At 42.5% G+C, this 12,659-nt stretch overlaps 1 protein-coding gene across 5 annotated transcripts in view; it reads left to right on the top strand.

The window, feature by feature from the left end:
- The window catches only part of NEK6 (NIMA related kinase 6), a 136,005-nt gene extending 125,301 nt beyond the window's left edge, over positions 1-10,704 (top strand). For all 5 annotated transcript variants that reach the window (XM_054998135.1, XM_054998132.1, XM_054998137.1 and 2 more), the window contains exons 9-10: positions 5,820-5,933; positions 9,593-10,704. In XM_054998135.1, coding sequence (XP_054854110.1) covers positions 5,820-5,933; positions 9,593-9,703 — 225 coding nt within the window. In that variant the 3' untranslated portion in view covers positions 9,704-10,704. The remainder of the gene's footprint in view (positions 1-5,819; positions 5,934-9,592) is intronic.
- The last annotated feature ends 1,955 nt before the right edge of the window (positions 10,705-12,659 follow it).

Genomic DNA, 12,659 nt, shown 5'->3' with positions numbered 1-12,659 from the left:
GATGTGCCTGTAAGTAATTGCAGGTGAAGGCACCAGAGCTCTTCATCAAGTTTGCTCTTTAGTGCACTCCTTTTACTAATCTTTGAGCTTCTTTTTAAATTTGGAGTCTTGGAGTGGAGGGTCTCCTGAAGAGCTGCCTGCAGATGTCAGCCAAGGTAGCCCACTAATGACTTTGACAGCCCAATCCTTTTGCTGTTTATTGTTTGTCTGGCTGTCTTGTGTGGGTGAAGGACAAACAGCTGTTTACCCAAATCAGAGGAAGACACTTTTCTTTTTGTGCTGATATTTGAGGAGAGCAATCTGAATGCATTAGGAAGGCCTTTTGGGGTGTACTGCTGGCATGGAGAGGGCGTCTCTCATCTGGAGTAACAGAGAAGCTTGTTTAGCAAGAGAATGCACTATCGTTTACAGTTTCAGGACTAGATTATACTACTGTTCAATAGGTGCTGATTAATTTGTTGGTAGTATGCAAAAGCACTGTGTGTAGGGTGCATAGAGAGAGAAAAATATTGGTGCCGGGAAGTCAATAAATGAAATCAATGAACTGCTGCTGCAGGGCTTAAATAGCCTTTGGGAGAGCAGCACAGCATGACTTTAATAGCCCTCTGCTTGACTTGTGTATGCTCCATCACCCTGGCCTTGAGGCCATAACGGGTAGCAGGCCTCCTCCTAGAAACAGATGGATAACCTAAGCAAGTCATAGAGTTCCCTTCCAGTCGTCAGCCCTTAGGACATGGATGCAGCCACCCAGGAAAAGCTTTCATCTCAGTTTTTCTAGGGAGCTTCTGCAGCATGAAAGGGCTCCCTAAGAAGCCTATTTAGTTTGCTGCTGATCAGTCTGGTCCTGGGTCTTTTGCTGGCCTGGGAGTAGTGTGATCCTAACACACAAAAGGAACTAGCCTACACCCCTCCCAGCAGGAGGGCACTGCAGCAAGAGCAAGTGGCTCATCATAACTCATGAGCTTCATCTAATGGCTGAGGAGCTCTCTTCAGACAGCCATTGTGAGGGATGCACCTTTAGTCTCTGCTGTCTCTAGAAAAGCAAACAAAGGGATTCAAGACCACGTAACGACAACCACTTTAATTGTAAACATTCATATAACCAATACAGTAATGACAAATTACCAATATATGTGCAGTTCATACAATATTCAATATCCATTCATAATTCAATGTTGTATCAATACATTTATACAACTGCAGCCTTCACTCGATTCAGCATCTGATGTTACACAATTGATGTTTTAAGTGCAAGTCTAAAGTGGATGAAGGAAACGTCGGAGTGTATATATACCGTCTTTGAGAAAGGGATTCCGGAAACGGGATTCTTCACCAGTTTTCTCGTCAGATGGATATTGTTTTCTACATGATTCATGACTTATAGTGCTTCCCTGGCCATTCATATTGATGTATTGAATTGTATCAGATTGAATCATCCTGCTTACGGACTTATGATTGGAAGCTATATGGCTGTGGACGATTAACTAGTTGTTTTACTAGCACTGAGCACTTTATGGGTCTTGCAACGAAGACTGTATAAATGTATTGATACAACATTGAATTATGAATGGATATTGAATATTGTGTGAACTGCACATATATTGGCAATTTGTCATTACTGTATTGATTATATGAATGTTTACAATTGAAGTGGTTGTCGTTAGGTGGTCTTGAATTCCTTTGTTTGCTAACCTTTGTCAGGACTCTCCTGCTTCTGTTGTCTCTAGAAAAGCAGCAGCAGGGCTTGCTGTGGTCAGCTCCCTTATAGGTTGCGGGGAGAGGGAGGAACTGTACGTAGACTGAGCTGGAGGAAAGTAAGCACCTCATAGAGAAGTTTTCAGTTGTTGAATTACCAGGAGCCCAGCTGACACTCATACAAGAAGATAGACGGTATGGAGAAAATCAGAGTGTTTCTATTTCTACCACACCCTCTCCCCGAAGTCCTTTGGGGGTGGTTTTCATTAGTACTGCAGTAGTTATTAGGAATTGATGGAAGTGTGTTCGGCATCCAAGGGTACTAATTCATTATCTGATGGTAGAAAAATGGCACTACATCTACTGCTACCCCTCCTTTGTACTGTTGTTAATTAATGGAAAGTAGAGGATCCCCAGCCAGTGCCTCCCTTTACCATCAGCAATAGGATGTAGCTCTGTTTTCTTTAGAATGCTGTTCTGGAAAAAACCTGTAACCAGTATGAATGCCAGTGCAATGTAGTGGTTAGTGGTTGCAAGGCAGTTCTTTTGAAAAGTGAGTAAGGAGGTATTGCATTTGAGTCCTCCACCTGTGGCAGCCATTTTGAGGTGGCACTCACCATCACCTCTCAAAATGAGAACCTGCATGGTTAAAAAGATTGGGGATCCCTGATTTACTGTGTGTTTCTAGGATATGAGAGACTGGGGTTCAGATACTCATGCTGCCATGAAAGCTTGCTGTGTGATCTTGGGGTTGTTACACACTCTGAGCCTAACTTACCTCATAGGGTTATTGTTGTGAAGATAAAATGGAGGAGAGGAGAATGGTGTAAGCGGCTTTGAGTCCCCTTTTGGGAGAAAGGCAGGATATAATTTAAGGAAATAAATATTATATTTGCATGTCAGCTCTTGGTGTGCCCAAAAGGTCATTTCCAGTAGCTCTTTCAGAGCCAGCATCAGGTGGTGATAGGGTTACCAGGTGCCCGCCAGTAACGGGCAAACTCCCGGAGATTTGCCCCCTTATCCACCGATCGCTGAGTGGGGCAAACTCCTGGAGCATGCCCGCCACTGGCATGCACCTCAGGAGCATGCACCGTGAGTGCGCTCCCACCCTTCATGCTGGCCGCGGGAGCATGCCTGTGCTCCGATTTGGCCCCAAACCGGCCAAATCGGAGTGTGGGAGTGCTCCCGCGGCCAGCACAACGACATCACTTACAGAAGTGATGTCGCCACGCACTTGGCATGGTGATGTCACTTCCGGAAATATCATCATGCCACTGCCGGAGTGCGCATGCACTGATGCGCATGCATGAAGGTAAGTTCTAGGCCCCTATCCTCCTACTGAGAGGATAGAGGGACCTGGTAACCGTGGTGAGCCAACTCCTAATAATGTAGTTAAGATTTTTCTACATTTCCTGCCAGAAATAGTGACCTTTTGCCTGAAACTCAAGCAGTTTGGTTCTTTTTCTGTATCTATTGTGGGTCAACAGCCAGCTTGATCTGCTGTCGTTGGTCTTCCTGTTATTGCTTGGTCTGTGGTAATTCTTGGCTTGAGGAAAGTTTTCAGTTTTGCCAAGATGAGATCATCTGTGAATGCCATACCAAGGAGGCTTGTTCACACATGTGGCCTGCCCCTAAGCAAACACTTTCTTACTTGGACTCAGTTGAAGTGTGAACACAACTGCTCAGTGGTAATGGATGGTAATCCCTAGCTATTCACATCTCACTAATTAGGTGTGAATTAACATCCCTTATCTCCCCTCCCCCCCACCTTTGCTGAATTCCACAGAAGATGTCAATGCCAGCACCCTGTTATTTCGTGCTTTGTTAAAAGTGTGGAAAGCAATGATTGGCTGGGTGTAAGTTCCTTTCCATCACATTCTTCCTTATTGTGCAGATAAACTGGAGGGATTTTTGTCTCCAGATTGCCTAGACTTGTATATGTCAGTTGGAATTCACTGTAGTACTATGCGGGGGGGGGGGGGGAGCATAATATGTGTAATGTCAGATAATGTCACCTGAACCTGACATTTACAAACTCACATTGATTTATATTAAACCTTATCAAAATAGTGGGAAGCAGTCACCATCTCTTGGAGATCTGTCATCAAGATAACTTGCAGGAGATAAAAATAAGTTTTCCGGTCTCTGAAAATAGCTGCAAGCAATGGCTTTAGCAGTTCTAACAAGATAATTAGTTGAAACTCAGAGCCATTTGTACTTTTTAGACCAGCCAAATAGCGTGGTGGTCAATTAAAGGAAGATCTGGCAGTTGCCCTGTAATTGTTCTAATCCAGATGTCAAAAGCAAACCCCAAATGAAGTTGTTGTTTGCAAGAGCTCTTGAAAGCCTCCAGCCACAGGATTGTGGCTACTCTCTGCCATCACATAGTAGCTACCTACCAATATCTTTTTTAGGCTAGGCTTGTTATTAGCAGGCAGGACAGAGTGCATAGACAATCTGGAAGGCCATGCTGGAAAATTTTGCCTTTGCATTTTCAAATTTATACTCGCAATTAGGTACTCTGCTTCCAGGGTGGGTGTTTGCTGCCTAGCCATTTCTGACGGTTTGGTTTTCCCAATGTATATAGTTCACCAGGTTACTGCCCTTTAGCTCACTGGCAAAGCTCAGACTTTACTTGTTGGATTATGCTATATCTGTAGTGAAGGGGTACAAAATAGCTGACCTGTGACTGAGATGCTCTAGATTGAACCTGTGTGGTTTGAAGTTCCTAGTTATATTCAGTTTGCAAAATACTGACAGTAGTGGAGTTTTGTTTTTTCAGTCTCACTTGTAATAATGTATTAATCAAAATGCAGGGTAATTGCTCAGATCACAGCACTGGAAAACTCAGATTTTCGTATTAAGTCTGTTTAGGTACATACCATCCAAAGGTTAAAATAGAAGCAGTTTGCTTCATTGCCAAGTTCCTAATCTGCACAAATGTTAAGATATTGCTGCTAATATCTCTTAAACTATAAAATGAGTGAGGGAATTGCTGTGGAGTGACTCTCTTCTTGTTGTTTAAATGCTGTTGGGAGTTTGCCGAGTATCTTAAGAAAGGCAGATTTCTCTAGGAAGCTTTCTCCATGCATGATAATGAGCAAAAGACTAACAATTATCAAACAGACCCACTGATTAAAATAGCAGTGCAAAGCATTGGCTTCACTAGTGCTAATAAAAAAAGCTTGCCGATCTGCCACAGCTTGCGGCAAAATGGTTTTAAAAGATCTTCTAACCAAAGTAGATAATATCAACAATTATCCAATAGTGCTTCATTAGGAGGAGGATTACTTCATTGTGGCAGGGCAGCTTGTGACAGTGAGAGTGACAGGAAGCCCTTGAATAGCATTATGGATTAATAAGCAGCTGGGGCTCTGTGTGGGCTGCCTGCTGAGGGGACACGGCACTTGCTTACGAGCCTCTGTGCTGCTTGCTTGCGGCATTCCCTTTGAAGACGAACCTTATTAGAGCGAGATGGAAACGGGGAGGGGGGAGTTTTGTTGGCTTTTTTCCTGAGGTGGTGGTGGTGGGACTGGCCTTCTGCCTCTGCTTAACATGTTTTGGGGGTGGGGTGGTGGAAGCTCCCAGACCCAAGAAATAAAAAAGGTCCTTGAGATATACATTGGCTTTTGCTTGCCTTTTTTTGCGCTTGTACTACATTTGGTAGATGTCTGTGCTCCTCATTTTGAAGGTCAGTTTGACTTCTGGCACCCTCAGTGTGCTTGGCAGAGATGGAAAAGGAATGATATTCTGCCCACACGAGAGCAGGTTTGGGCTGTTCAAACTGTTTTGAAATAGGCCCTGCATCACATTGTCTTGTAGCCTGTTTCATTTATGTTTATATGGAGAAAATCAGCTGTGCTGATAGTTGTTGGGTTCATGGATGAAAGACGCACAAACAGTTGTTTGAAAAGTCACTGAAGGAGATGTGCCATCATCTCCATCACCCTCTGAGCCACATGTGATGATGTTAAAGATTTGCAGATTTGTTGTCCAGAAAATATCTGCAGCTCTGCTTGGCACTTCTGCAAATCCTGTATGAAAGTGAACTGTGATTGGTGCACCATCATGGATGGCTGATGTTCTCCTGCCTTTACTCATCTTCTGTTTTTTTTCCCTTCCAGATGGCAGCTCTTCAGAGTCCCTTCTATGGTGATAAAATGAACTTGTTTTCTCTCTGCCAAAAGATAGAGCAATGTGACTACCCACCTCTTCCAGCTGAACATTATTCTGAAAAGGTGAGTCACTCTCAAAACAGCAATTTGCAGAGCAGCAGAATGTGCTCTGTGGGGAGTCTCATGAAGGCACAGCCCACACCTACAGAGAAGAAACTAGGGTCCCTTTCAGGCAGCTGCCCTAAATAATCATGGCTGCATCCTTGAAGCTGTTTTGAAAGTGAGGAATAAATGGGTGTTTCATGAGCTACACTTTCAAAATGTGCCCCTTTTAATAAAATACCATAAGGCAATGGGCAAACTGGGACATGGTGATTGGTGGAGGAAGAGCCATGCTGAGGCGTTGGAACAGGTTGAGTGCTTCATTTAGGGGACAAGCTTAGGCACGTGATGCTGTGTGGCTATACATATTCAACATTCAACTTACGCTGAAGTCCAGCCTTTGTTTTCACTGCTGGCTGCTTGCTGCTGAATTTTTGCTTCCAGGAAAGTTCACTGGTTTTACTTCATCTGCTCCGTCATGTTTGGGACAGTGTCTTGTCCTAAGAATGAATGTGTTGAGTACTAGGGAGAAGCCAGTGGTTTGCATTCTTTCTTGCTACCTTTCAAAAATGTAACTTTTTAGAATATGAAGTGATTAATTCTGAGCAGGAAGACCTACTTGTTGCATTCCTAGCAGCTCTATATGTACTGTTTTGATGGTGTGCCTTTTGTGTCCCATTCTGACTTCCACAGAAGCGGGCAGAGATTTTAAGGGAATTTAAGTATGTGGGAATGTTACAGCTTGTGTACGAAAGTGAATCTTCCTTCCCAGAAGCTTCTGTGGCCAAGTCAGGCTTGGAGAGAATGCTTTGCGTTGCCAGGCTGCTGTTGCAGCTCTTCGGGATCTGCCTTCTGGCAGCAGGAATTAGTGTGAGTTGACAGATGTGTTTCCTGTCTCTCCAATTACTGTCGGTTTGCCTCCCTCTGGCAGTGCTAAAGAGTGTGTGCAGTGTAGTGATGTAGTTCAGAGTGAGAAGGATGGTGGAGAGCTCCAAAATGGCAGGTCCCAGAGATCTCACTTCCAGATGGTGCTTTTACATGCAACAGGATTCAGGGAGCAGGTCACTAACTCAGGATCACATCATGGGATGAGCCATTGCTCTTGCATGAAAGCAGTGACCTGTGTGCTTGAGGCTGGTATACCTCAGGCATGTAGTTGTCATTTCACAACCCTATACAGTATTCTTGCTGTAAAAACAATTTAGCAGCTTGTTTTGTCCAATACAATTTGAATTAAATGACATGCAGGGATAGTTAGACATTGCTGGTCGGGCTCTCATTCTCATACAAGTGGTAACCCTTGTTTGGGGGAGGCAGACTAAGCATAAAAGTAAGTAACTGCAAGTGGGCCCACTTCTCGCAGGAGGCTGCTTTCTGTCAGACAGCCTGACTGGAAGCAAAGTAAGCTGTCCTTTAGACCTTGTAGACCAGTGCTGTCTCCCTCCTTAGAGAAGCAAAGTTACATCAAGACTCCCTTGGAGGACACTGGGAGGCAGCTGGTCACTGTCTCTATTCATACTTACAACTGACTGCAGTTGAGAAAGTAAAGGTGGTGCTCTGCTCTCAACTGCAGGCAGGAAACTGCCTTGCTTGCTTCTGGTTGTGAGATGGTCATGCTTTTAATTACCATTAAAATAATTGGTTCTGTTGCTACTGGGAGGATGGGGGAAGATCAGAGGCTCATGGCTGTTTTTCTTGGTGCCTTAGGGTGTGTAAGCTGCTTCCAGGGGCTGTGTAATTAAAAGCTCTACTCTTTCAAGTATTAAATAAAAAGGCTAGGGCAGTGGGAGTTGCAGCACTTCTGTACTTTCTTTATTATGCAAGCAACAGTGATGCCAACAAGAGGGTCACCGCTCTCTCAGCTGGCTAATGGCCTCAAAACAAGCTTGGTACAGGAAGAAGCTCTTGGGGGGATTATTCTAACCCCCACTGCCATAGGCTGACTCTGTAGACTTCATGCCTGGCCACCTTGCATTGGAGCCAGATGTTGCTAGTTTTATTTCTATAGCCTCTAATGCAAGGTTCTTAGGGGGAGCATTTGCGCAATCATTTCCTGATAAGCTATTGCCCTCTCCTTTTTCTGATATGCTGAATACTTTACTTGTGTGAACGTAAAGTTAGTTAAAGTATGCACTCTGTGGTTTTTGCTAAGCTTTCTCTGTCCAGGTCATTATTGTCCTCTTCACAAAGGCCATGTATAAGCCACCTTGACCCATTGGGAGAGGCAGGGTATAATTTTTAAGAATGCTTTTCATTCTTTGAATGCTTTTTATCAACTTCTGTAAGATAGTTAATGAAAAATCATTGAAGTTTTGCACAATTTGCTGTCTCTTCTTAAAGCCATTTGACAGATGGGGGTGGTTTGAACCAACACTGGGATTATTTTTATTTATTTATGTCATTTATAGTCCGCCTTTCTCACTGATGGTAGTGAATGTGGAAGCAGTAAATCCTGCACTGAAGATACTATCACCTCGTCTTAAGCTGTACAAGATTGGTACTAGAGTGTCACTGTGTTCACAGATCCAGAGGAGTTAGCTGTGTTAGTTTGTAGTAGCAAAATGGCAAAGAGTCCAGTAGCACCTTTAAGACTAACCAACTTTACTGTAGCATAAGCTTTCGAGAACCACAGTTCTCTTCATCAGATGCATAGAGGGTATAAAGAAACTGGCCATATATATAGGTGGTGGGGGGAGGGGGGAGTTGATGCAAATCAGTTGCTTCTGATAATGAGATAACTATTCATAGTCTCTATTCAATCCAAGTCTGACTGAGTCAAATTTACATATGAATTCCAGTTTAGCAGCTTCCCCTTGGATTTCGGTTTTGAAAGGTTTCTGTTGAACTACAGTGACCTTTAAGTCCTTGATGGAACGTCCTGGTAGATTGAAGTGTTCTCCCACTGGTTTCTGGATGTTGCCATTTTTGATGTCAGATTTGTGTCCATTTATTCTTTTGCACAGAGGTTGGCTGGTTTGTCCAATGTACAGAACAGATGGACATTGTTGGCACATGAGGGCATATATTACGTTGGCGGATGAGCAGCTGTAAGAGCCAGAGATAGTGTAGTTGTCGCCATTGGGTCCTGTAATCATATTTCCTGGGTAGATATGAGGGCAGAGTTGGCATCTGGGTGTTGCAGGGTCTGGTACCTGTGTTGGTGACTCTGCTAGCCGATTCATGGTTGTTTGTGAGAAGTCATTTAAGGTTGGGGGGCTGTCTGTAGGCAAGGTAATCACAGAACTGTGAATACACAACAGTGTGCACTTAAGTGGGATTTGGGTTGTGCTTGTGTGTTTTGATACAACATACATATATTACTGTCTTAAAAGCAACTGGAAATGTTCTTCTTTTGTAAAGTCGAGACTCCTAGGGTTATTTTTCAGTGTAGGGCTGATGGGTAACAGCTGGTTGTGTGATCTTCCATACAATGTCTACTAGGATTTTGGCTGCTTTATATGGAACTTTAGCACATTACAGAGCTGTACAATGAGTAGTCATTGCATGGGTAGTAATGCTGTGTGGATAAAACACTGGGTGCACACCAGCATCATTTTTTTTAGGCCATAGAATGTTTTATTCACACAATTGAAAACTAATCACAGGAGCCTTCAAGATTGGAAATCAGTCTGTCATCTTTGCGCTTGCAGGGCGTTTTATGTGCCTTTGTTTCCTTGCAGTTGCGGGAGCTGGTCAGCATGTGCATATACCCAGATCCTGATCAAAGGCCTGACATTGGTTATGTGCATCAGCTAGCAAAACAGATGCATGTTTGGACCTCCAGCACTTGAAAAGTCAGCGTGTGTGCTCCAAGAAAAGCCAGCCCAGCTTAGTCTTACTTGAACCTTCTGTCTCAGAATGAAACCAAGAGGTGCCTCACCAAAGTCAAGCGGGAGAGTTGAGCCTTCATTGAAAGACGCTTCATGATTTCTGCAGGCCACTTGCAGGGGTTCTCACACAGTGGATATGCTCTCAGTGAAGGCTGTGAGACGCTGCTGCAAGTGTGTGTTATTCTTTTAAAAGCCAATAACATGTTACAGACATAGATAACTTAAGATCCTTTCTTAAAACTGTTGTGTGTAATCTAGGTTAGACTAAGAACAAGGGTTTCTCATTGTGTATTTGACACACCCCTTGTATTTTAACTAATGTGAAATATTGAAATAATTCCTTTGGTGAAATCACTTTATACTAATGTAAGAATTTCAGTAGAATTTGTGTAATTTTGTATAACTGCTACTTTGCCTCTTCTGCAAATGGTTAATAGCAAATTCAGTCTCTAGTTCATTTATTTTTTAAAAGTATCCAGCCAGGAATTTTTATACTTCCCTTCTTTGCAAAAGTAGAATATGGAGGAAGGAAATAACCTTTGAAGGTTTTTTTTTTAAAAAAAACGGAAACTTTAAAATGACTATTATGCAATGCATTTTATTTGTTAATGTGGCTACAGCTGAGGATGACTCCAGAGTCTGCCTCACACCAAAGCTTTTGTGTAACTTTCCATGCATGTACTGGCACAGAATTTGTGAGAATCTCAGTAGCCATTCTTACATAAAGACCAGTGTTACTGTAAGTAGAAGTTGGGCAGGGGGGGATACTTTTTTTTTTTTTACTTCACTGGTACTTCAGCCACCAACAACTACCTTAAAGCAGTGTTTTTAAACATAATGTAATGGTATGACATTGAGTATGAAATAAGCAAAGTTAAAGGAAATTTTCATTTTAACTCCAAATATCACCTACATTTATTTACTGTGAAAACTCATTTATAAATGTGAATATTTTAAACAAGCTGATTTGAAGGACATTTGTTAGGCTTAAATTTTTTCACTTGCATATTTTTAAATCAGCCAAATTAATACATTTACTGTAGAAATGCCTAATAGAAATAGAGCTGCACTCCAGAATTTCTGAAAGTTAATGTTTAGAGGTGTAACAAGAGTTCTTCAGAGATTGGAATATGGCCTCTAGTTTTGATTTCTCAAAGGAAATCCTACTTTGCCTAGAGATAAATGGTTAAATATACTTTCAGTGAATTGCAGCTCACTTCCTGTCTTTATAAGGAAAAGGACAGTGCCAACTGCTAAACAGTTTTGAAGTAATCCTCCAAGGTGTTAATATCAATCCGTTTAATTGCTGTGAAGATGCATGTACTACAACGCCACAGAAGTCCAGCCTATTGATCTCTTTGGCAAGCAGGAAATTTCAGCTTTGCAGCAGAAGTTTACCTGTAATTCTGTGTGAACTGCTTACAAACTAGTTGGGGGGTGTCTTTTTTTCCTTTAAAAGCAGTCTTTTTGATGTGTGACACTGAATAAGTTTCTGGCTGTTGGGAATTTCAAATTACTTATCAGTCTGCTAACTCTGGTCTCTTTCTTGCTACTTAAGATCTTTTAGTGCTTAAGTAAATGTATTCCCAAAGAAAATTTTCCATTTGTGCATTTTTAGGTAAGATTTAAATGATTTACAAAATAAACAGTTTTCTTTGTAAAAAGAAAAATAGCACCCAATGTTGAGGCATGCAGTTGGTCATTTGCATGTCTTTGATTTTTAGAGGTTTTATTTAGTCAGTAAAAGGTCAAGGTGCAAGCACCGAGTCATTACTGACCCATGGGGGGACGTCTCGCATCATGACATTTTCTTGGCAGACTCTTTACGGGGTGGTTTGCCATTGCCTTCCCCAGTTGTGGCACAGAGTGGTAAGCTGCAGTACTGCAGTACTGCAGTCCAAGCTCTGCTCACAACCTGATCCCGGTGGAAGCCGGCTCAAAATTGACTCAGCTTTCCATCCTTCCGAAGTCAGTAAAATGAGTACCCAGTTTCCTGGGGGTAAAGTGTAGATGACTGGGGAAGGCAATAGCAAACCACCCCGTAAAGTCTGCCAAGAAAATGTCACAAAGTGATGTCCCCCCATGGGTCAGTAATGACTTGGTGCTTGCACAGGGGCCTACCTTTACTTTTTTATCTTACCTTTTTTATCTAGTCAGTAGTTTCCCACAAAAAGGACTGACTTGAAACCAAAGTGAAATGCTGTTTAACCTACAGAGTTTTCTGTAACATTTGAGCAATGAAGATTCAAGGCCAGACATGGTAGGAGCAGATTTAAGGTAACAAAACTCAACTACTTCTGGAACAAGTTAGCAACAAGACTTCAGCCTCAAGTCAGGCTCAGGACTGGTACCAACATCCCTGTATCACATCACATTATCTAACCTGTCCACCCTTTAGAAATGTGCTCCTGGCACTACCCCACCCCTTCCCCATTTAACTACATCACAATATAGTAAATTTTTAGGAGGGCCTTCCAGAGGGAAAGCTCTGTGCTTGTTAGAAGACTTGAGCATCTGTGTATAAAATGCTGCCAAGTCACAGCTAACTTACAACTACTCCCTACAGTTTTCAATACCTCTGCCTAGCAACCCTAGACTTCCTTGGTGAGCCATACAAGTACAAGCCAGGCCTGATCTTACTTAGCTTTCGAGATCTGTTTGAGTATATGGAAATATTATGAGTAAGTGTACCAGTTATGCCCCTTACATTTTATAGCATTTTCCTCCAGTACTCACGCACAAGTTGCAGGAGGGACATTTAGGCCAATTTTCATGTCTGAACCACAGTGGAACGGTGGCATTTAAAATGTGTGCGGTATGAAGAGTTTTCTTTCTCCTCAGGTTCAGTCAAAACACGTGTTTTGGAACTTAGCTGTTTAAAAGTCATTGAAGAAAGCAATGAAACCTCAAGCTACGT

The sequence above is a fragment of the Eublepharis macularius genome, chromosome 14 (genome assembly GCF_028583425.1).
Source record: "Eublepharis macularius isolate TG4126 chromosome 14, MPM_Emac_v1.0, whole genome shotgun sequence".
NCBI classification, from domain to species: domain Eukaryota; kingdom Metazoa; phylum Chordata; class Lepidosauria; order Squamata; family Eublepharidae; genus Eublepharis; species Eublepharis macularius.
The sequence above is the reverse complement of the archived record's forward strand: the minus strand, read 5'-3'. Positions and strand labels throughout refer to the sequence as shown.